Consider the following 24,463-nt stretch of genomic DNA (forward strand, 5'->3'; position numbering starts at 1 on the left):
AATCTGTCTACCTACCTACCTACCTACCTACCTACCTACCTACCTACCTACCTACCTATTTATCTACCAATCTATGTGTGTGTGTCTTTCCTTTTAGCTTTCTTATATTTTCATTATCTAACAGACGACACTGCCTTACCTGTTTCAGGATATGGAGATAATCGTAACAAAACCCAATGATGTTGGAGGAAATGTCATCGTCCTCATGAACTAGCAGCTGTAACATAAGTGGCACTTTGGTCTCAATAGCTTCCAGTGCCTCTTGAGCATTCTTGACAGCCCCATTCTTAATTAATTTAGTCCAGCTAACTATTAACGACTGTCCCATTCCATTTACCAGCTTAGAAAATCTGGCCACAAAGTCCAAATCTTCTTCCTATAAGCAAGAAGCAAAGACTTGGATTACAACCGCCTGCCTCAGGAAGGAGGAGGAGCTCTGACCTTTAACCAATTACAGGGTTCAATCCAAAAAACAAATTGTGTAATCTGTGCCTGACACGCTGGGTGTTAGTGTGAGCGGGCACACGTCAACGGTCAGCTTCCTCCCTCTACCACCCTCCCTCTACCACGGGTCTCAGGGACGGAACTCAGGACCAAGGGCATTCCCCTGGTCCCCAGGACTCAACATTAAGACAACAGCTACCAATTTTGTCATTGTGATAGAAAAATTATCAAAATTTGAATTTTTCTGCAACCATTATCATCCAATAGTACTCTAAAAGCAATTGTTTGTTTTTTTAACTAAAACAAACAACAAGAACAACAACGGGATTGGGGATTTAGCTCAGTGGTAGAGCGCTTGCCTAGCAAGCGCAAGGCCCTGGGTTCGGTCCCCAGCTCCAAAAAAAAAAAACAAAAAAAACAAAAACAAAAAAAACAGAACAACAACAACAACAACAACAACAACAACAACAACAACCCCTAAATGTTTGGTGGTTTTGCCTGCATGTACATCTATGAACATGTGTGCCTGGTGCTTAGAGAAGCCAGAAGAGGTCTCCAGAGAAGCCACTAGGTCTCCAGGAACCGCAGTTATAGAGTCTGGAAGTGTTCTGTTCTTTTTTTTTTCTTTTTTCTTTTTTTCGGAGCTGGGGACCGAACCCAGGGCCTTGCGCTTGCTAGGCAAACACTCTACCACTGAGCTAAATCCCCAGCCCCGACAGCCAGTGTTCTTAACCACTCAACTATTTCTCTGTTAGCAACCGTTATTTTAATGATGATAAACCTGTGGATATTACTAACCTTGTAAAAATAAAAAAGGGGTGGTGGAGAAGAGAGCTTAAGTAAAAGAAGTTTTAGAATCTTTTTTCCTAACTGTTCTTTTACTAAGTAAGCACAGTCTATGCCATCAATGCTGCTACACTGTATGTGTAATGACTTACAACAGTCTTTTCTGAAACTGTTTCACTTCGGCCTTAACTTCTCTACAAAGACACAAGCTGCTACATAGTGGCTGGCCGGCTTCACAGGAAGCTGCTACATAGTGGCGGGCTTCACAAAGTCCCTGCCTGTGGTACAGGCAGGCCTGGCTTATTTCTTTAGTTAGCCTTCAACCATTCTCCCATAGACAGGGGCTCTACCTTTGAAATTTGGTATTTTCTTTTCTTAAAGAACCCCAGATCCTAAGTAAGACAGGAGAAGGTAATAAAGCTACCTCTGGTCCACGAAGAAGGAACCTACTAACACCGTACTACTGACATTATCACCAATAAAAAGATGTCTCAGGATCAAGCAAGGCCACTACCAAGCCTGTCAACCTGAGTTCCACCCTGGGACCCGCCTGGTGGAAGGAGAGAACTGACGCCAGGAAGTTGTTCTCTGACCTCCCCATGGGCACTCACTCTCATACATGCACACACAGAGACATTCATATATAAAAAACTTGGGAGATGTCTGAGGAATCCTTTCCTCAGCGCTGCAAACTTGCAAAATGCACACGCCATCCTGACTGTCAAGTGTCAGAATGGTGTGACCAAGTGTGCAAGGAACATGCCACCAATTCTAGCTGTGACTCTCAGAGAACCACGGTCACTGTCAGTTCAAGGACATTTCCCAAAGCTCAGAGGGGGAAAAGCATCTAACAGCTTTCAAAGCTTACGGTTAAGACATATACTGACCTGATCAATGCTGAAAAACCCCGCAGTCTGCAATACTTGACACAAGGATTCTACTAGTTTCATCTTGTCCACAGGGTCCATCCCTTTATTTACAATTTCAAACAAACAGTCACATGCTTCTTCTCGTAGAACTTCTACTGACATATGACCTAGCAGCATATTTATAAACCTGGGGATGGGGGGAAACAAAGATTTTAACATTTTCAGTTCAGGAGTTTTAGATACTAACTCTGCAAGTTTACAGTTTATAGGCATACGCACCTATCATTGGCTATAAGGGATAAGTCTATCCAGGAGACGTAAGCCCCAACTACTTCAAGGCACTGGCACAGCACTTCTGAATTAGTATACTGGTAATTGTGTAGAATCTGGTACCACGATTCCACCAGATTTGGAATGCACTGTTCCCTCATGGTATCTTTTATCAGAGTATTCCTGCGAGCCTCCTAGAAACAAAGCAACAAAGACAGGGAAGATTTGAAACAGCACTTGATGTCCAAGTACGGCTGCACACAGTGACTTCCTCCACAGGAAAACTTCCAGGCTTGCTGACAGTCCCGACCACGGCTTCCCATTTATCTGCTCTAAAATTACATCCTGTGATTCTCTGTGTTTCCTTTTTCCGCTCTACTCCTCGGTGCCAGACTTGGATCACTAAATACACACTATAAATAAGCATTGCTTAGAAATTTTAAGTATGTGGAATTATTTCTACTATTACAGAAACATGGCATTTAAGCTATTTAGAAATGGCAGTGACTTAAATGTACAATGTCCTAAAATTCATGAATATTTTAGTTATTATCATCAAACTATTATACATTTAAAGCTGTCTCCAGCTCCGTTTTTGTTTCTTTTGTTCCTGGGCCTCCTGCACACTAGGCACGTGCTGTGCTGCTGAGCTGGCTCACCAGCTTTCTCTTGCTTACCACACGCAGGCTGGGCTGAGGGTGTGCCTCAGCTGTGAGGAGTCCTTGGCGGTGACGATACAGTTCTTTCCACTAGTGCTGCCCAGCCACACACAGATTTTTAGAAGGCAAAGGCGATGTTGAGATACATGAAGAGAAGGGCAATGGGCTAGGGGACTGTGACTGGCTCAGACTCCCAAGGAGGAGGGGCTGACACCCACGTTCTAAGCCATTGCCTCTCGCCTCTTCAGAAGCATTGACATTAAGTATGGACAGCAATTCCCAGGAGCTATGAGACAGCAACCTTGTGTACTTCACTGGAGACTACGCTGGCTTGGTTTGAAAAACCTAAGGAATGCTCTAATTTCAGTCTATGGGGTGGGAGGGAGGAATGTAAAATTTCATTGTTAGCAAATTCAAGGTGCTAGGTACATCTGTAATCTAAGAATGTGACAAAGGAAAAGACCCCCTGCCCTTTCTGACATGTGTGTTTCCCCTACAAAACTTACATCACAAACCCCGTGCACCCGAAGTTACTTGCCTCTGATGTATGAACCACATCCCGGTCCACCAGCTCTGAATCGATGGCCATGAGGATTCGCAGGTACAGATCCACTCCCCTTGGGTTTAGGTCCACAACTGAGAGAATGTCAAAAAAAAACTTGGGCCATTTAGTGAGATACTCTGTAACAAAGAGCAAGGCGAAGACTTGGGCTGCTTTGTTTCGGATGAAGGTCTTCTCTGGCTGGGGATTCAGCATCTGATAGACAAAACAATCGTGAAAATGTATTCAAACTCTTCAGAAGCACGCTGCTTTTGTCTACTTATCACTAGTTGGCAAAAAAAAAGTAACCAAACCTCAACATTGCCTTGATTGGTAGCAACAAAGGTGTGCAGATTTACCCATGTGTGCAGGTGACTGGTCACATGACAAGGAGTAATGGCTGCCCCTTAGAAGCTTTATTTTCCTATAGTGTTGGGGATAGATCTGTTTGCTACATAAGCATTCTACCAGAGACACACAGCCCGGTCTCTCTCTCTCTCTCTTTTTTTTTTTTTAGGAGGAGGGGGTGTCTGCTTGTTTTGAGTCAGGGTCTTACTATGTAGCCTAGGCTGCCCTCACTCAGATCCACCAGACTTTCTGCCCTTGCCTCTATGCCGCCAGGTCTGTCCCAGGCCTTGAGGTTGATTTTTTTGATTTTGGGGATTTTTTTTTTTCTTTTTTGAGACAAGGTCTACTAGTAGGCAGCTCAAGTTGACCTTTAACTCATTACAAACTACAGGTTGGCTGCAAAATAACAATGTCCCTGCCTCTGCCTTCTGAATACTGAGATACAGGCATGGACCCACAACTCTCATTCATTAAGTTTCATGACCAGAATTTTAACAATTCATGTCATTTCTTCTAAGGGGAAAGAAATCAATTGTATTTCCTTCTTTGGTTAGATCTTAAAGAGGTGGCTCTGGTTAAATCCAAAGCTTTACATGTTAGGCTTAACTGCAGTTAACCAGGAGGACTGTGAGCTTTAACAGCTCTATCGTTCTTATACAAGAGCGTCTGTAAACAGGCCGTGTCAGCAGAGGCCAGCTTGAGGGACCAAACAAAAAGCAGCTACTGTCATGGAGTTTAATATCATTGAACTCGCGGGGCTGGAAAGGCGGCCCAGCAGGGAAGTACAGGTATTGGTCATGCAGAGAACCCATACTAGGCAGTCTGCAAGCATCTAGAACTCCAGCTATAGGGAGTCTATCACCCTCTAATGGATGCCGTGTGTACCTGCAATCAGGGGTACAAACCCACACACAAACGCATATACACATAAGGAAAAAAAAAGGTTTAACATTTTTTTAGATAATGAATTTCTTTTTAAAACCAAAGCTCCAGCTAGGTGTGGTGGCAGGCACGTGGCAGGCACCTTTGATTCTGGTGGTTGGGAGGCAGAGGCAGGAGCCCCAGGCCAGCCAGGGCTACACAGTAAGACCCTGGGTCCAAAAAATGTTTCCACAAAAAGTCCAACAGTTTTGGTTATTAAAACAATGTTAAGTTATTACTGTTTCCGCCCATGACAACAGTTTTGGTTGTTAATACAATCTGTGGTTATTACTGTTTCCACCCATGCTCTTCAAGACTAGCACTTCAGATATAAATGGTGAAGCGGCAGACCACTGGAGGCAGGAATGAGTGGCTGTTTTACCTGAGCCTGAAGCCATGAGAGAAGCGTCCCCCTGATGAGCTGTTGCTGAGCAGTGCTGAGCTCTGAGTACCTGGTAAAGCACAACAGTCACTACATTTGTGGTCTGTGCTTTTCAAATAAATCTCACCTATTAAAGACGGAGCATTATATAGCATTCAGGGTTTCCTAGAACACCAGACAGCAGACACCTTTATCACAGTACTGAAGGATGAACGCATGGAACAAATTATCAGTTAGAGTATAGTCACTGCTCTCAGATCCCTGGTTCAGCTCTCGACCAGCCGAGGCGACACTAAGTGACTCTTCAGACAAACTATTTGTTCAATCAGGTTTGCAGTCTACAGACCAAGCCTGACTGACTGACTGAGCTTGGGATAAATCACAACACATCCACAGCCCAGAGATAACTTCTACGTTGTTAGTTTACCATGTGTATTTTGGTTTCCTCATGGTTGGAAAAGCAAATTAAAACATTCCCATCCCAACAAACCTGGAGATTACAAACAGTGAAATGGCCTTACTTGTATTTAACTTGATGCTCTAAAACTTGGAAGCAGAAAAACTTTACGTGATCATCACTGAAAAAGCAAAAGAAAATTAGATAATCAGAGAATGGATTGGAGAAAACACAAGCAAAATACCAGTAACAACTGTGACATTTTCAAACGTGGCCTCCTGCCTGACTTTCTACCGACCAGCTCTACTTTACGTGTTTTTATTACTGCCTTCTTTGTTCTATGGCAGCGCTGGGTACCTAACCCAGGGTCTTATGAATTCCAGGCAAAGGATTTGTCAATGAGCCACAGGCTCAAGCCCTCTGTTTAAAAGGGTTATGAAAGCTCTAAATACAATTCCCAACATGTGGAAGTCCCATTACATTTTACAAGCAACATAACCATAAGCTCTAATACACACCCTAAACACAGAACTTTGTAAAGAGAGGCCATTGCCTCAAATCCTAATGTGGAGAGCCAAGGTTCCTGGAACAATTTCTGTGCTTGACTTTAGGATCCTTAGAGACGCAGGTGACAAATGGTATAGCTGCAAGAGACTGATCAAATCAAAGACGGTGTCTTTGGCCTACTTAAAATTTAAGCATCTTTAGTCAGTGTTCTTACAGCCAAACACAGAATAAACAGGGTAGGAAGAATCTTAGTTTACCCTGAAAGTTTATAAAGAAATGAAATTATAAATAAAAGCACCTTTGTAAGAGGTGAGGAAGAAACACTATCTGTCCATTACCCATTTCTCTAGTGTTAGGTCATAGAGCCAAGGATTCTGACAAAAGGTCCGCTGCAGGACACGCCACAGGAGAAAGCCTTTCACATGTGGCATGGCCGCAGTGATCGAGAGACAGAAGAGCTGGAGAGGAATATTTTGAGATATGCTAAGGTCCCTGTTGGAAACCATACAGGGTGGATTATGGGTGTAATGACTACTAATGACAAGACCTTGGTCCCAACACCAAAGAACGGCAATGGAATATTGATATATTTAAGATATATATCACTGGCCCCAGCACGGCAGCTCAAGCTTTGGAGCTCAGCACTGGGGAAGCAGAAGCATGTGGATCTCTGTGAATTTGAGGCCAGCCTGGTCTACAAAGCCAGCCCAGAACAGCCAGGGCTCTGTTACACAGAGAAACACTGTCTCAAACAAACAAACAAACAAACGAAAAGATACATGTTTGTTGCTCACTTTTACCCACTCCCAATAATAAGACAAAGACATGGTTAGTGTAGCCTACACCAGTGAGGACTGGCTCTACAGAACACAACATACATAAAGGAAAGGGTGCTTTTACTAAAAAAAATCAATTCTGGATTAGTTAAAAAATTGGTCTGCTATTTTTCTCTTTTCATGCTACTAACAGTTTTCTAAAAGCCAAGTCACAGAATCTTTAAAAAAAAAAAAAAAAAAAAAACTTCCAAAAGAAAAAATGAAAATGCCTCACAGAATGTTGATCCTCCCAGGCACTATGAAGACTCTTAGTTACCTGTATGTCTTCTGTGCTAGAGCCTCTGCACACACCTGCCAGGCATCTGGGGAAATCTTTAACTGCTCAAAATAAGCCAGGGCCTGAAAGATGGCAAAACAAAGTGACATGTTTGATAATGAGCTCTGATGCCTCGCTCACACAAAACAAGGGTGGAGTGAGCCACTAAGCAACCACAATTTGGGATTAATACAACAGGTAAAACGTCCAATCCAGGCAAAGTCCACATGACCCCTAAAAGTAGATCCGTGACCAATTTATCAGTTAGATGCGTAAGCTAGTTTCCTTACAGTAAAGGAGATGGAGAAAGAGTGACCTGCAGCCACCACTGAGTCACTGCGTGAGGGCGACGAGGGAGAAGAGATGCCTCAGGTGTTTTATCAAGGGCATTAATACTCGGGTACACACAACCATAAAAGGGTCTGGGAAGGGACACCATGCAGCACACATGCCCTCCCGCCATGAGTAGATGTGACACAAAGTAACAGAAACTTTCAACCCAATGAGTAATCTAGGAGGGGAGGGAGCTACACTGTGTGGGACAAGGAACAAGGCACCAAGGCATGGGAGCCCCTGACCCTTCTAAACATCTCTCCCATTTGGCTGTTTCTGAGTCACGTCCTGGCAATATTGAACGCACTGCCTTCCTCAGTCCTGAGTCACTGGGGCAGATTAGCAAATGCGTGAACTGGGTAGTCCTTGACTTAGCAGGCTGGCATCAGAAGTACAGATGGTCTGATGTCAGTTTCTACAAACCCAGAATTCTCACTGGTAATGTCCCAGAAGCTAGGTCAGAGGACAGATGCAGTCCCCAAGGCACATATGGTCAGGTGTGGGTGGCTTGTCTGTTTGCTAAGTACTGAGGTGTGGGTAGGAGGATTATTTCTCAGATACACAGCTAGTCTGAGGTTAGCTTGGGCTGTATAAGACCCCGTCACCAAAAATTAAACAGAAGGTTTTAAGCTAAAGTTGAGTGTTTAAACCAAAGCTGGGGAATCCAGGGTGCGTGTGTGTGTGTGTGTGTGTGTGTGTGTGTGTGTGTGTGTGTGTGTGTGTGTGTAAATAACCAGAAGTCTTTGCCGTGCTTGTCCCTGAATCCGTGTATTACTAACATTAGAAAGAAATCTTGTGGCAATGATGAACAAGATGCAGCCTTCACCTCCAGGTTCTTCTACCTGGTTCCAAATCACACAGCAACAGCCAGCTTGGCATTCTTGGCTGTGTTGCTGACTGATGCCCACACACAGAAACGGACTGACAGACTGACACTCGAGAAGGAGCAGTCAGCCCACCCAACGGTAACTTCTCACTATTCCTGCGCTTGTAGCATCAGGACCATCAAAACCTTCATTCACTGTCAACATTCTTTCCTTTTCATCGTCATTGATTCTGCTACTCACGCTGGCGTAACACAAAATCGGATGAAACCAAAGGCCTAAAATATTCCCATCACAGAACCCATTCTTATTGAAAAAAAATTACTGTATTAAAACCACTAATATATCAGTGATCTTTTCTGGAAAAGAACACCAAGGTGCATTTAAAAAAGATTTGTTGGACAGAGCTGGTAAGATGGCTCAGGAGGGAAAAGAAAGAACAGATTTCATCCAAGCACCACGGCCCTAGTAGGCCCACCCCACCACTGCACACACCTGTATATACTAACTCGTTCATTTCTAACATTGAATATTGGAACTTTAAAATTAACAGGATTAAAACAGAATGCATTAAAAAATATAGTGGTGGTTGGGGATTTAGCTCAGTGGTAGAGCGCTTGCCTAGCACGCGCAAGGCCCTGGGTTCGGTCCCCAGCTCCGAAAAAGAGAAAAGAAAAAAAAAATAGTGGTAAGATCAGGGCCGGTGAGTCAAGCCTACAGCTGACTGAAGAAAAGACCAAAGTAGGTTTGCCCAAAGCTAGAGGCCAGCCTGGGCTAAGGTGTCAGATTCTGTCTCAAACAAACAACAAAATTACCAAAGAGGAAGTTTATGGTGGATTTGGCAGAGCATGCCTATAATGCCAGAACTTGGGAGGATGAGGCAGGAAAATCTGAATGGCCACGCCATCCTCAATTGTAAGGGCTGATTCAATGCTAGCCTGGGATACGTGAGACTGTCTCAAAAAACAAAATGGATACAACAGAGCTATGGAGATGGTTCAGGGTTTAAACTGATTCCTAGCACCCACCTGGCAGAGGAGAAACACTTCTGCAGGTTGTCCTCTGACCATGCATACACAAGGCAGGTTCGCAATGCTCCTTCCCCAACAAATAAATACATGGGAAAAAAAGCCACACACACCCCGCCCCCTCCAACAGGTCCAATAAACAGTAATAAAGCAAATGAAGGGGCTGGAGAGATGGCTCAGCAGGTACAAAGCACTTCATGAATGACTTGAGATTGATCCCAGAACCCACATCAAAGGGGGAGGAGAGTCTCTTCTCCATAAAGTCACACGCCAGGGGCACGGTCATTCTTAAAACAACTTCCTAGGAGAAGGAAGTCCAGTTATGGTAGAATACTGTATTCCCAGTGGTCTGGAAGCTGAAGCAGGGGGATTGCTGAGAGTTCAAGGTGAGCCGGAACAGAATACAGAGCACCAGGCCACAGTCTAGGCAACACAGCAAGACTATGCCTGAAACAAACTCAACTGTGTTTGCAAGGTAGGCTGGAAAAAAATCCCTGGGATTGAACCTGCCTCTGTTCAATTCCCAGTACTATAAAAACAAAAACCCCCTATCACCTGACACATATAAACTTTTCATTGGAATCAGCATGCAGCACCAAAGCAGACCGAGGTCGCAACTTAATGCTTCAGCTTCTCTGAACACGGGTGGCTTAAATCCCTACGAAAAGAAAACCATTTATACACAAAAAGCCTGGGCTTCTAGGGGTCTTTTGTTTTTGTTTCTTGAGACAGGGTCTCTGTGTAGTGTTGGCTGTCCTGGAACTCACTTTGTAGATCAGGCTGGCCTCAAACTCAAGAGGTCTGCCTCTGCCTCCCAAACGCTGGGATTAAAAGTGTGTGTCACTACTATCTGGTTTTGATTGCTAGGGTTTCTGATGTTCTGACTAGGCGCTGACACCTAGATTCCTATTATTTGCTGTATGTATTCGGAGGGTTAGTTCTTTCGTATCAGAAACTGCTTGGGAAGTTTTGCTTTTTTAAAGCACGGAAAAGCCAAACAAATACAGCTGGAAAAGCCAAACAAATACGGCTGTAAAAACTTAGTGAGATTGCTAACTCGGCCTCACTTCTAACAAGTACTCTCCTATGCTACCGGGAGTAGGAAGAAACACCCCTGCTTCCTTTGATCCTAAACTTCAGAACACTCATGTCTTTAAAAATTAATTAAAGGCTTGTTGTTCTTTTATTTTTTCAGCTACAGCACTTATTAGACTTATACACTACATTGGGTTTAATTGTTTACATTTAGCCAAATATACCAGCATCTCCTAATGGATTTCTTGTCACGAAATCGTTTCATATAACTTAAGGTGTGACATATCAAAACTGCTTATGTCCAGTCTGCAAAGACTAAATAACAAGGAGGCTAGCTGTCACCAACTTCAGAGTTAAGCAATTTATAGTCCAAGGTAAGCAAGGACAAAGTAAATCATGCACTGGTGACTACAAAGTTCTCTGCCTTTGTAACTGTGTTACAAAGTTGCAACAATTAGCAATGTCCCATGTTGCACAAAGACCTACCTTAACAGGTCAGATTTTAGGTCGCTGTCTCAGCCAATTAAAAAAAATAAAAAAAACCCAACCATAACACTTGATGTTTCAATATTCAGAACATGCCTCAAATCTGTCTGATCCTATTACTCTTTACTCGAACTATACCTCTATCCTAAGATGTGTTTGCTAAGTCCTCTAACGTATATTTGTGGCTGTGTGCTTTTAAAAATAATTACATTAACTGACTTACCCTTTGTCTAAAGTCTGAATCGGCATTCGGATTTAACCCCAAAAGAGCCTGCTCGTCCATCTCTGCCGCTATTCCTGGAGTTTTCTGATCGCAACAGACGTGGCTTCTAATCCCACAGAAGGATCCACAATCATCTGCACACGGGAAACAAAAGATGATTATCTAGAACACGAGAAGTAGCTGAAAACACAAAGCTCCTGAAGAGTTAAAGCCCACCTTAGGCTAGCAGCCTAGCCCTCATAAGAACAAGAGCGCACAGCAGCATGATTTCACAAACTCTAAGCAAAAAAAGCTTTCCAGCTGCACTGTCCTGCGGAGTTCACCAGTCAAGTACAGAAAGGACTCTGGAAACATGCATGAAGTGTTGGGGATGGAAACAACAGTCAGATCCCCAAAGCTCTCTGGTCAGCTACTCTAGCCAAACCAGTAAGCTCCAAGTTCAGTAAGACCCTGTCTAAAAATAAGGAGGGTCGGGGAGTTTTGACAAATATGAGAGGTAGGAGAGTAAATAACATGTATTATATACATGTATGAAATTGTCAAAAAATAAGTTATATAGTGAAAATCAGCAGAGGAAGACGCCTAATATGGACTTCCTGCCTTCTGCCTGCATGTATGTACGAGCACACATAAACACATACAGATATATCCTTATATTCCTATTATAAAGCTATACAACTTTTTTATTTATCAATTTTTAAATTAGCAGAGCCACAGAGAACCTAAAGAGATCAAGAGATGAGTTGAGGTCCTGTGCAGCCTTTCAGCAGTGGTGAAGCCAGGGCTAGGTTGCAGATCTCTATCTATACTTTTCTATTTTCCTTGATCTTTTTGGAATAAAAAAAAAAAAATCAGGATCTAAGCTAAGCCCCTTCTCTGGTCACTCACAGCAACCTTGCAGACCACAGCAAGGCAATCTAAGTCCCTACTGCTGACAGCATTAAGACACAAACTTCTGAACAACCCCTGACCATTCTGCATGCTCCTCAGGGAGGCCAGCAACACCCGTCACGTTACATGGCAGCCGTCAAGTACACCCTACTCTCATCCGTGCACACACCACTCTTTTCAGCTTTGAGGACAAACCCTGCAAGGCCTTCAATATTCAACTTCTGCATCACCTCACGCAGCAGAACAGCTCTGACCCTCTGTTATCTGAACCTACCAAAACAGGATTAGATAACCCCTTCCACGTTCTACCATTCGACAGTTTGGTTTCTCAAAAAAAAAAAAAAATTAACAACAACAACAACAACAACAAAAACATTGTGATATATGCATGCATCACTATGTTCCAAAAAATTAAAAACCCAGGTTTTGGGTTTTTAGTGCTCTGGGTTTGGACTAATGAGATGGCTCAGAGGCAAAAACTCTTGATTCCCTAGATCCATATGGGGGAAGAAAAGAATTGCTCATGTACACAGCACATGCACACATTCATATATGTACACAAGCGCTTGCACCTTCTCTCACATACCTGTACAAATACAAGATAAATATATGTAATTTCTTTAAGTCCTAGATTTATATTCCAATTCTATCAATAAAAAACAAAAGCCAGTCAGGCAATGTTGGTTCACACCTTTAATGCTAGTGCTGAGAAGGCAGAAGCAGGAGGATCTCTGAGCTCTAGGTCAGCCGTGTCTATAGAGTTCCAGAACAGCCAGGGCTACCCAGAGAAACTCTGGAAAAACCAGCCAGCCAACCAACCAACCACACACCCCACACCCCCCCACACACACACACTAAGAAAACCACTCAGTCCCTCAAAATAGCGCACACCTTTTAATCTTATTACTTGGGAGGTAGAGGCAGGGGGATCTGGGACTTCAAAGCCAGCCTGGTTATCTACATCTGGATGTTCTAGCTAGCCAGAGCTACAATGAGATTCTGTCTCGAAAACAAAACAAAAATTGAAGCTACGCAGAAAAAAAAAAAAGGATGCATTCCATCCTGTCAGCAGGAAAAGGGGCAAAGTCCTAAACACTACAATGTGTGCAAAGCATGCCTCCAACAAGTTATAAATTCAGAGGTTGGCATGCAGGATGCCCTACTTGAAACACTCTTACCCTAGAATGGTATTCTGAACAGATGGGAAAGCAAATTGGTCCCACCAGGAAAAGTTAAGTATTATTCCTCCTATAAATGCTCAGAGAAAAGTCGGTGTAAGGACGTCTGTAAACCCTGATTGAGAAATCCTCTAGAGTTCCTTTAAATTATCCATTGCTTTCGGGAAAAAAAACTGCTTAAGGTTTGTTTTTTTTTTGTCATTTCACACTAATCTTGGCAAGAGAAAAAAAAAAAAAAATAGGAGGCCCGGCTGAGCACATGCTCAACAACAGAACATCCTCAGCAAACTTGTTACAGTTATCCATAGAGAAGGAATCTCTCACAAACCTTCGCCCTCTTCACATTCGGAGAAAACAACAACAACAACAACAACACATTAGACCAATATAAAATGAGATGGTAACCAATCTGTGAATAAAACACAGGGTTACCTTTTAGGTAACAACTTCCTAATAAAGACTGGGAATGGACGCTTAGTAGTCTGACCTACAGAGCCTTGCAGGCTTAAACATTGTTACAATATGGTAAACATTTTATACCACCTGCAAAGGTGGATGTGGTGGGGGTGGGGGCGAGAAATACACGTAAAATAGGAAGCCTTAATTTTTTCCTCGGCCATTGAGTCAAGAAGAATCAAACAATGTGGAAAATTCCTCCACACCTACTTAAGACTGTTTGAGATCGACTTAATCTTTCCAGCCTTTTAACATCAAGTTGACAAGTCGCTTTATTACAACGTAACTTCCCCCCAGTAACAACTAATAATTAAGGCTTCCAAAAAGTACTCGTTTTTCAGGTTACAGGGAAACATCAAGCTTCTCCACTGCTGCAAGACTGTAAAGAAGCAAAGAGGGGAAAAGGCTGTCCCTGCTGGCAAATTACTACGCAGAAATAACACTTTCTCTCCTATTTGTCCCGGGGTGGGGAGCGAATCAACTTTGAGGGACCTACAGCTCAAACTGGTGGGACGCACTCTAAAACTATCACAAATGGGTTGGGGGGCAGCCTCCTAGGCCGGCCTCGCCCCCTATCCTTTGCCCGGATCCCTTCCTGGGCGAAGCCTCGTGGCCACTCGGGTGATGAAACACCCGGCAACCGGCAGCCACGCACTAGGGACGCGGCCGCCACCGATCGTCCCCAACCCCAAGTCCCGCTCGCCCGGCCACGTAGGGTCCCCGGCCCGCCGCCCTCCGCCTCCAGTCACCATCACTCCAATATCTCTTCCTTGCCTGCACTCCCGAGGGGTCGGCCAGCCGCAAGGAGCGGCGCCGTACGCAGGGAGCACGGAGAGCGGCCCTCGTCCTTGTCGCTGTAGTCCTCCACTACGGCCGCAGCGCTAGCGCCGGAGCCGGCCCGGGCCGCGCTCCTCTCCGCGCTCGGCGTTCCCCGGGCGCCTTCTCCTGCGTGGCGCGGAGCGGGGCGGGCAGGTTGGCAAGCCGGCGGGCGGAGTCGGCGGCCCTGGAAGGAAAACTGCGCAGGGGCCCGCTAACGCCGCCGCTGAGTCAGCGCGAGGCACGCCCCCCGCGTCGTGCCGCGAGGACCGGCGCCAGCCCTAGCCTCATGGAAGAAGAGTGTAGACGGCCGCCCGCAGGCTGGGCCCCGGGGACTACAATTCCCAGCGTGCAATGCGCATAGGACGCTTCCGAGCGGAGGACCGCACACGTGCTCCCTGGAGCTCTCAGTAGGGCGTGGCCGACCAGCCTGTGGTGCATGCTGGGAGAGCGCATCCCGCCCTCCTAGCTACAGGTTACTGAAGTCCTCTAAGCTTATAAAAGATCGGCCACGTTGCGCTCTACTTTGACTGCGTGAGTTAGTTACTCTCCACGTCCTGCAGAAGGGCCTGGTCAGGTGGCAGAGGGCGTGTAGTGCCGAGATCCTGAAATTGGAAGAGTGGATGTGTTTCAAACCACGTGTTGAGTCAGTTGCTGAATTTCTTTCCAGCGGTTCCACCTGTCAAGATTCCAGAAGCTTAAGATCTGACAGTTCTTAAAAGTCCACTGGTTTTTTTTCTTTTATTTTCTTGTTTTGCTTTTGAGACAAGATCACACTCCATAGCCCAGGCTGATCACTTATTTCTTAAAGTTTCCCAGGCTGGCCTAAACCCCACAAATCCTGGAATTACAGGCGTGAGCCACCATGCCCAATTTAAATATTACTAAATCTGCCTACAAGAGAGAGAGAAAGAGATGAGGGAAGGAAGGAAAGAAGGAAGGAAGGAAGGAAGGAAGGAAGGAAGGAAGGAAGGAAGGAAAAACCGAAAGCATTCCAGGTGATGGTGGCAATTACCCTTAATCCGAACGAACACTGAGGAGGCAGAGGCAGGTGGATCTCTGAGTTAGAGGCCAGCCAGGGATACAGAGCAAGTGCAAAGGACTACAGAGAGAAACACGGTCTCAAAAGGAAAAAAAAAAAAAAAAAAGGAAGGAGGGGGAGGAGGAGGAGGAGAGGGAAAATGAAACGTTCCTAGGAAGTACCGTGCTTACTTTTGCTTCATCTAAATCCAAAGCCTGCTACCCTGTTATTGTTGGCATCATGTATGTTACTTTAAGTCCATCTCAGTTTACTCGTACCAGTTTACTGGACAGTACCAGCCTCAGAGGGTAAGGTTTGGCTAATTTTATTTAGAGGCAGGGGCTCACTGAGTAGCTCTGGGTAGCCTGGCCTTACCTGTTCTCTTGCCTCAATGCCAGAGTGCTAGGGTTCAAGGTTGCCACCAGGTCAGACTATTTTATGGATTAATGTTAATATATGTGTTAGATATATCTTGTGTGACACCATTTCTGGGGCTACATGAACAAACATCTGTTCACTGGAGATAGGTATCCAGATACAGTATTGATGGCAGACCAAAGTGAGGATACCACAAAAGTCAAGCTTGGTGGACCAATGGTTTTCACTAGGGTTACTTACAGGAGCAGAAATACAGCTGCCTCACCGATGCCTACCTCGATATAAGTTGACAGATCACCTGGTTTGTACTGTACAATGGGAAGACAACAAGATGGGAGAGTTCCCAGGCAGTTCTGATTGTCTAAGAGTGTACAGCATGGGGGAGGGGATGTTTTTGTGAATCTGGTTAGTTTCCCGGGAATCACTGAATTGTTTAGTTCCTGAGCATAAAGAGTTTATTCCCAGGTTAGAATGTTATAATACCTTGTGGTTTAAAAGAGTACCCAGTCCAAAACCGAAGGAAGACAATACAGTGAGTGCATCCAACATAGAGATTTTGTTTTGTTTCTTAGAGATAGTGTTCTACAATGTAACTCTGACTGTTCTGGAACTTACTATATATACCAGGCTAGCCTTAAACTCACAAAGATCCCACTACCTCTGTCTCCCTCCCAAGAGATTAAAGGCTTGTGCCACTGTGCCTAGCTCAACATTTCAGACTTGATATGTTATTCAGTACATGCTGATGAAGGTTGAATGCAGTGAGAGCCTTTCCTCTAGCTCCCACTAAGAATAAGCCAGACCTGTTCTACAAACCAGTGATCCAAGCTGCTCGGGAAGCTGAGGCAGGAGGGTCATCAAGGCCAGCCAGTGAAAAATAGCTATACCCTATCTTTAAAAGTGAACGTGCTCTCTCTACTTGCACATTCTCTCTCTTACTCTTTCCCCTCTCTTCTCCCCTTCCCCCGGCGACTTCCCTGATTCTTGAGCAGTTTCCCAATAAACCCGCACTCAATATAAAAAAAAAAAAAAAAAAAAAAAGTGAACGAAGAGGTCTAGGGATATAGCTCAGTGATAGAGTGTGCTTGCCTTGCGGTCACCACCCTCGCATCAATGCCTTGGACCACAGAAAAACCTAACAAAACTTGGGGGCGGAGGGAGGGAGGAGGGAACGGAAGAAGTAGAATAAAAGTTGATGTTACCATGTTACCACGTAGCAGCTACAATTTCTTTTTTTTTTTTTTTCTTTTTTTTTTTTTTGGTTCTTTTTTTCGGAGCTGGGGACCGAACCCAGGGCCTTGCGCTTCCTAGGTAAGCGCTCTACCACTGAGCTAAATCCCCAGCCCCTACAATTTCTTAATTATGTTACTAAAACTCCTTCCCTGGGGAATCTTAAAGTCGAGCCCTCTTCCTAAGGTCCTAAGAACTAGCCCATTTAGACCACCAGAATTCAGTGTGGGGAACCCATGAGTTTATTGGGCTTACTTACAGAGCATGAGTGAGGGGTTACTTACTGAATGTGGGTGCTCCTCTCCCTAAAAGAAAGCTGCTCTGGAAAGTCTTTATCCACCGGGGATGACGGCTTCTGTTGTTTCCTAACAAAGTCTCAGTCATTCAATTTTACCAGTGAAGACTGGGGAGCCAGATGCGAGGGTGAGATCCTGCTAGTTCAGAGATGCAGAGAAAGTACCAGCTAACCTTCCTCTTCAGCTGATGTTCCACTAAGAATCCCCTCCCTTATTCTGGCTCAAAAAAAAACAAAAAAAACCAAAAAAAAAACAAAACCAAAAAACAAAAAACAAAAAAACAACAAAAAAAAAAAAACAACAAAAAAAACCCCAAAAAACAAAAAACCTCCTTCAAACTGAATGTCCCTCCCTTCTACTTCCTGTTCGTCTCTCTATCCATCTCTGACTCTCTCTTACTCTCTATGGTTTTTCCTTAATAACCCTATCTTCCCTTCCTATCACCTGGTTGCTTGCTCCACCTCTTGACCTATGGTTGACTTTATGTAATCCTGTTTACAATATTCAAGCAGAAAGCTCCTGGATTAAAGATGTGGGCTGAGGCTGAGCCACAGCACAACCAAAAATAGGTTTTCCCAGTAAATAACACAATCTCGGGGGCTACAGTGTGATCAAATATCCTTCGACAAGTTTCTCTTAGCCACATAGATGAAACATCCCCTCCCCCCACAGCCTTGCCCCACCTACATACTCTAGCCCCTCCCCTAGGTCAGGTACCATTTAGACAGAAGTGTGTACCATAGGTGGTAAGGGCTGGCTGAACACTCCAAGGAGAATCTCCTGGTTTTACCCTCAGTGATCTTTCGCAAGTAGGCACAGTTGAACTCCCCAAGATGGCCGTTGTTTAACTAAGAGGACATTCCTGTACAGCAGCTGACCATATTCAAGACACAGCATTTCATGTATAGCCTTTAACCTGGTATAATTGTTTAATTGTTTGCAATGTCAGGCTGCAGAGCTGGAGAGATAGTTCTGCAGCTAAGAGTTACTCTTCCAGAGGTCCTGAGTCTGATTCCTGTTAAGGCCTGGGTAACCGTTGCCTGTATAGCCAATCATTTTATGCTGTTACTAATGTTACAAGGAAACTTTCTCATTGTTACTAGAAAATTCTTTGTGCCCGAATTAACCTAAGATTCTCTTATGTTCAGGCTAGAGGTCAGTTAGAACTGCTTTGTATAGCTAGCCACAATATGTTTGGACCCAAGACTTCCCCAGGAATTGAAATCCTACTTGGAAAAAAGAAGCATGAAATCCTGGTTGGCAAGTTGGCACGTAAATGCTAGACATGTCAAGTCTCACTCCACCCCACAATTAAATGACCCATCCAATGAGGACAGGATAAGTATACTACAAAGACATGTTCCTAAGGAAGTCCCCTGTCCCTAAACCTTGGTTGGTAGAATAACTTAGCACAGATATTTGTGGATCTCAGGTTTAAAAGCTCTGTAGGATTCTGACTCAGGTCACAGTTTAGTTTCCAGATCTAGATTCTATCCCTTATTGATCAGTCCTGGGCTGTGTGTTCAATAACCAGCCCAGTTTGACTGAGATGGGTGCCTGAGTGGTTTGTGTGGCGATACCCAGACCTCATCAATACCCAGCATCCATATCAGGTGACTTGCAACCACTTGTGACTTACGCTCCAGAGGATAAAAACCTCTAGCCTAGGCAGTGAGTCACACGGAGGAGCAGGCAGAGGGAGGTCACAAGCTCCCAGTTTGGGTGCCCCGGAAGAGAGCTCCGTGGTAGAGGTGACAAGAGCTGAGTATTTAAGATCTGTTTAGTAAATTGGTGTGTCGCCCACCATGTTAGCTGCAAGGCTTGTGTGTCTCCAGACACTACCTTCCAGGGATAGTTTTTCGCCCGCTTTCATCACCAAGGCCTCTCCACTTGGGAAGAATCCCTTCACAAAGAACCAATGGCTCTTAACACCCAGCAGGGAATACGCCACCAAGACAAGAATTAGGATTCACCATGGGAAAACTGCCCAAGAACTGAAAGAGGCAGCCTTGGAACCATCAATGGGGGAAAAAAACAAACTCTTTAAAATTGATCAGATCTCCAGGACGGTGGTTTGTTGCTGGAGGAGCAGGCATTGGTCTTGGAGCACTGTGCTACTATGGCTTGGGAATCTCTAATGAGATCAGAGCTATGGAAAAGGCTGTACTTTGGCCTCAGTATGTAAAGGATAGAATTCATTCTACTTACATGGACTTAGCAGGAAGTATTGGTTTAACAGCTTTGTCTGCCTTGGCACTAGTAGCCAGAACACTTGCTTTCATGAATTTCATGATGACAGGCTCTTGGGTGACAATTGGTGCAAGCTTTGCAGCCATGACTGGAGCTGGAATGCTAGTCCAGGCAATATCATGTGAGCAGAGGCCAGGCCCAAAGCATCTGGCTTGGATGCTGCATTCTGGTGTGATGGGTGCAGTCATGGCTTCTCCTCTGACGATCTTAAGGGGCCCTCTTCTCCTGAGAGCCCAATAATATACCACTGGTATTGTGGGAGGCCTCTCTCCTGCAGCCATGTGTGCATCTATTGAGACGTTTCTGGATGTGGAAACACCCTTGTGAGTGGGCCTGAGCCTTGTCTTTGCATCTTCACTGGGGTCTATGTTTCTTCCCTACCTCTGCACCCAGTGGCAATGTATGGTGAATTAGCTCTTTTCAGCATGTTCCTTCTGTACTCGGAAAGTAATCAAACACACAGAACTAGCACCCATGTATGGAGCTCAAAAGTATGATCCCATCAATCCGATGTTGATGATCGACATGGGTACATTAAATGTATTTATTCGAGTCACAACTATGCTGGCAAGTGGAAGCAACAGAAAGAAATGAAGTGACCGCTGTGGTTTCTCAGCTCGCTGGTGTCCAGCTTGGTTAGTAGGAGCAGAAAGTCCTTACAGTTTGCACCATCAGAATCCCTTGAGGTTTAGAAGATAATCTGTCACTATGTTTAAAATGTTCAGTAACGTGACCCCTCAGGCCTGCTTTTTCTTTTAGAGAATAAATGCAGTAGATGTCTTCCAAAGATTTATTTGTTTATTTATGTAAACAATAAGTAGCTGTCTTCAGACACACCAGAAGATGGCATCGGATTCCATGACAGATGGTTGTGAGCCACCACGTGGTTGCTGGGAATTGAATTCAGGAACTCTGGAAGAGCGGTCAGTGCTCTAAACCGTTGAGCCATCTCTCCAGCCCAATAGATGTCTTCCAAATAAGCACATACATTTTTATCTGTCATGCTTTCGCACTTTTAAAATGCTTTGATGAATGTGTGAACAAAGATTTGTTAGAAGATTTAAAAACAAAAACAGAAACAAAAAACCCCCTCTAGCCTCTGCATGCATCCACACACATGATACACACTTGCACTTTCATGCACACACACACACACACACACACACACACATGCACGATTAAATTGTATCTTTAGCCTAGCATACACTGGCCACTTGCTCCAGCTTGAATGCGTCATCGCATGAATTTTAACCTTTACTGTAAGACATAGCCATTACTAACCCTGGTTTAAGAGGTTCTGCAGTGTGCATGTTCGTTCAGCATATTTCACCGCCTCTTCCTCAACTATTATGACTACATCTGCTCACCTTTTTCATTTGTGAGATTCTCATTAAGCATCACACAGCACTTACCTGCCGCTTGCCTACGGTTTATTTATTTAGTGACTTGCCCCTTTCCTACAGTTCAAACGGGCTTTACGAATTCTGGTTCTGGGAGCTCATTATTTCAGAGTAAATAAGGAAGTTTTTGTATGGATTCCCGACAAGAGAAGACCTGAGAGGGATATGACTGTCCTATGTCCTAGCTGTCCTGCACATGAGGGGACACACACTTTCTCATCTCAGTCAGTAACACGATGATGACAAACGCTTATCCTTTTAGCAGAAGGCATGTGGCAGTGACGTCATATCTTGTCGACATGTTTGAGCATGTGTTACACGGTAGATGTAGTTCTAAGTGTTTACACTCGAGTCCTCGTAGCCACTGTGTACTGTCATTAACCTCGGTTTTATTTTTTATGTTTTATTTCGTTTCTATTCGTATGTCTGTATTATATGCCATGTGTATGCAGGTGCTCAAAGAGGCCAAAAGAAGGCACAGGGTCTCTCGGCGCTGGAGTCACAGGCAATCGGGAGCCACCTGACAAGGTTCCTCTGGAAGAGCAGTAAGTACACAAGGACATCTCTCTAGCCCTCTTCCATTTTATAGAAGAAGAATTTGGAGTTCAGAGATGTCAAGTAACAGATACATGCTTCGGGACACTAGCCTACTCTCAGGAGTGCTGACAGGCCTCTGCTCTTGTACTGGCTGGTTTTGTGTGTCAACTTGACACAAGCTGGAGTTATCACAGAAAAAGGAGCCTCCATTGTGGAAATGCCTTCATGAGACCCAGCTGTAAGGCATTTTCTCAACTAGTGATCGAGGATGGGAGGACCCAGCCCATGGTGGGTGGTGCCATCCCTGGGCTGGTAGTCTTGGGTTCTATAAGAGAGCAAGCTGAGCAAGCCAGGGGAAGCAAGCCAGTAAGTAACATCCCTCCATGGCCTCTGCATCAGCTCCTGCTTCCTGACCTGCTTGAGTTCCAGTCCTGACTTCCTTTGGTGATGAACAGAAATGTGAAAGTGTAAGCTGAATAAACCCTTTCCTCCCCAACTTGCTTCTTGGTCATGATGTTTGTGCAGGAATAGAAACCCTGACTAAGACAGCTCTCATGCAGGTCCATGGAAGGTGATATTACAGAACTGTGCTATGAACTCAGTTCTTTCTATGAATATGCTCAGAAGCCTTTTTTTTTTACAACACTGATTTTTAAGTGTTTACTTTGTTGTTGTTGTTTTGCTGCACACCTTCCCACTCCTTTTGTTTATAGAAGCAAGCTCTGCTAGGTACCCTTGCCTAGCCCCTCCTGTCTCAGCTGGGATTCCATGGAACCACTGTGCTCCGCCCCTTGCCTCCCCTTTCTTTCAGTCACCGGAGTGCTGGCAAGAATATGGTGAATGGTACACCTTCACTGTCTTTTCCTATGTGTTCACTGTAGGGAAAACGCAAGAACAAGCGTCTCCATCACCTTACAGTCACAGAGGAAGATGCTGATTCTAAACTCATTGCTCAGAAGGGAAGCCGGAAATTAATAGTCCGGACTCTCTGAAGAATCTTGTCTCTAGTAACCATATTGTTCCTCAGCCTCTGTGTGATGTCTTCTCAGCCGTCACGCTACCGAAATGCCTACCAGTGCCCAGTTGGGTTAGTCAGGGCTCTCTAAAGGAAGAAAAGTGATAGAGTGAATATATATTATATATTATGAATCAGTGAATAAATATGTACATGTATGTATATATGGATATATATATATGTGTATCAATCATGGATCAGTGAGTGTGTGTGTGTGTGTGTGTGTGTGTAAAGGGGGATTTATTAGAGTGACTTATGGGCTGTGGTCCAGGTCGTCCAATGATGGCTATCTCTAACATAAAGGCCAAGAATCCAGGAGCTGGATGTCCCAGCAGTCCCAATCTGGTGCTGGAGTCCCTGGGAATGCCTTAAAAGCTGCTGGTCTTCAGTCTGCATAGGAATAGCAAAGAAGTAGGTTCTAATACAGAGAAGGAATATCTCAGCAACAGGATAAATTTAACTTCCTAACAAGAGAGAGGTCGACTGGGCAAAAAGCAAAACCTTCCCTCTTCCATGTCCTTTTACGTGGGCTGGCACCAAATAAGTGTGGCCTGGATTTTGGGTGGGTCTTCCCAACCTCAAATGATGCAGTCAAGACAATCCTTCACAGGCTTCTTAGGTTTTAGTCGATTCCACATTAGTCCAGGTTGACACCCGAGATTAGCCAGCACACCAGCTCAGTGGCCAGATTTCTTAATGTAGACATTTCTTTCAACTGCTCTTTTGGCTGTTTCTCTCGCCCTTGGGATTCTCTTCACTCTTTATTTCTGGCACCATGATCCTTTTCCTCTTCTTTCTTCGACTTCTCCACTCTGTTTTCTTTAGCCACACTCCTAACTACTCTCTTTCTTATTCTTGTCTTCGGTGCTACCCTGGGCTCATTTGATTTTCTTTTGTGGATTCAAGCCCCTTCAGTAGTTTCCCATGACTTCAGTACTTGATGCCAGACTAACTCCTACAGTCCGTTCCATACTTTCAGGTTGATGTTTTTTTTTTTTTTTCTTTTTTTTTTTCAGAGCTGGGGACCGAACCCAGGGCCTTGCGTTTGCTAGGCAAGCGCTCTACCACTGAGCTAAATCCCCAACCCCTCAGGTTGTTTTGTTTTGTGACAACACCTCACCTGGTAGGACAGGCTGTTCTAGAACTCTCTGTGTAGCCTTTGCTGACCCTGAGCCCATCACGACTCTATCCCCATTCTGTTTACCAAATTTTGGGATTACAGGCATCAGCCACTATGCAGGACACCAGTGCTGTAGGCTAGTTCTAAATATTCTGCACCCACAGTATAAGATCTGCTCCTCCCAAATTTCACCATGATGGTATTCAGAGGCGGGACTTTGAGAAGGTAATTAGATCATAAGGGTGGATGGAGCACCCCTAATATACATAACAGAAAGATCCGTTCCCTTTCACAGTTGGAGTTTGTAAGAAAACAAATTGCCAGGCGGTGGTGGTGCTAACCTTTAGCCCCAGGGCTCAGGAGGTAAAGACAGGCAGATCTCTGAGTTCAAGGCCAGCCTGGTCTACAGAGCGAGTTCTAGGACATCAGGAGCTACAAGGAGAAACCCTGCCTGAAAAAAAAGGAAAGGAAAAAAGAAAGAAAGGAAAAAAATATTTTTGCTTACCAAAAAGAGTCCCTCCGCAGACACCAGATCTGATAATACCTTAATCTTGTATTTGCAGACCCCAGAACTTCAAGAAAAACTATATCTTCATATAATGGCTGACTGTTAGCTGTTTCTCCCTGTGAATGTCCCAATATATCACAGGGCTATTACAGTCATTCTTCCTATCGTTGCTAACTTTTATATTATACATTTTATTCACTCTTGTGTGTAGGGAGGGTGCCC

At 44.5% G+C, this 24,463-nt stretch overlaps 1 protein-coding gene and 1 pseudogene across 3 annotated transcripts in view; one reads left to right on the forward strand and one right to left on the reverse strand.

The window, feature by feature from the left end:
- Xpot (exportin for tRNA) overlaps positions 1-14,805 on the reverse strand; it is a 40,482-nt gene extending 25,677 nt beyond the window's left edge. The window contains exons 1-9 of one of the 3 annotated variants that reach the window (NM_001401047.1): positions 14,445-14,801; positions 11,146-11,279; positions 7,217-7,299; positions 5,742-5,798; positions 5,221-5,290; positions 3,567-3,785; positions 2,379-2,563; positions 2,118-2,286; positions 140-376 (exon numbers count right to left, since the gene is read on the reverse strand). In NM_001401047.1, the coding sequence (NP_001387976.1) occupies positions 140-376; positions 2,118-2,286; positions 2,379-2,563; positions 3,567-3,785; positions 5,221-5,290; positions 5,742-5,798; positions 7,217-7,299; positions 11,146-11,205 (1,080 nt within the window). In that variant the 5' untranslated portion in view covers positions 11,206-11,279; positions 14,445-14,801. Of the gene's footprint in view, positions 1-139; positions 377-2,117; positions 2,287-2,378; positions 2,564-3,566; positions 3,786-5,220; positions 5,291-5,741; positions 5,799-7,216; positions 7,300-11,145; positions 11,280-14,444 lie in introns of those variants that run through there. The other 2 variants (XM_039079137.2, XM_039079138.1) reach the window with 2 other exon arrangements.
- A 4,201-nt stretch (positions 14,806-19,006) lies between these two features.
- On the forward strand, positions 19,007-20,322 carry Ghitm-ps2 (growth hormone inducible transmembrane protein, pseudogene 2; annotated as a pseudogene).
- Positions 20,323-24,463: the final 4,141 nt, after the last annotated feature.

The sequence above is a fragment of the Rattus norvegicus genome, chromosome 7 (genome assembly GCF_036323735.1).
Source record: "Rattus norvegicus strain BN/NHsdMcwi chromosome 7, GRCr8, whole genome shotgun sequence".
Taxonomy (NCBI): Eukaryota; Metazoa; Chordata; class Mammalia; order Rodentia; family Muridae; genus Rattus; species Rattus norvegicus.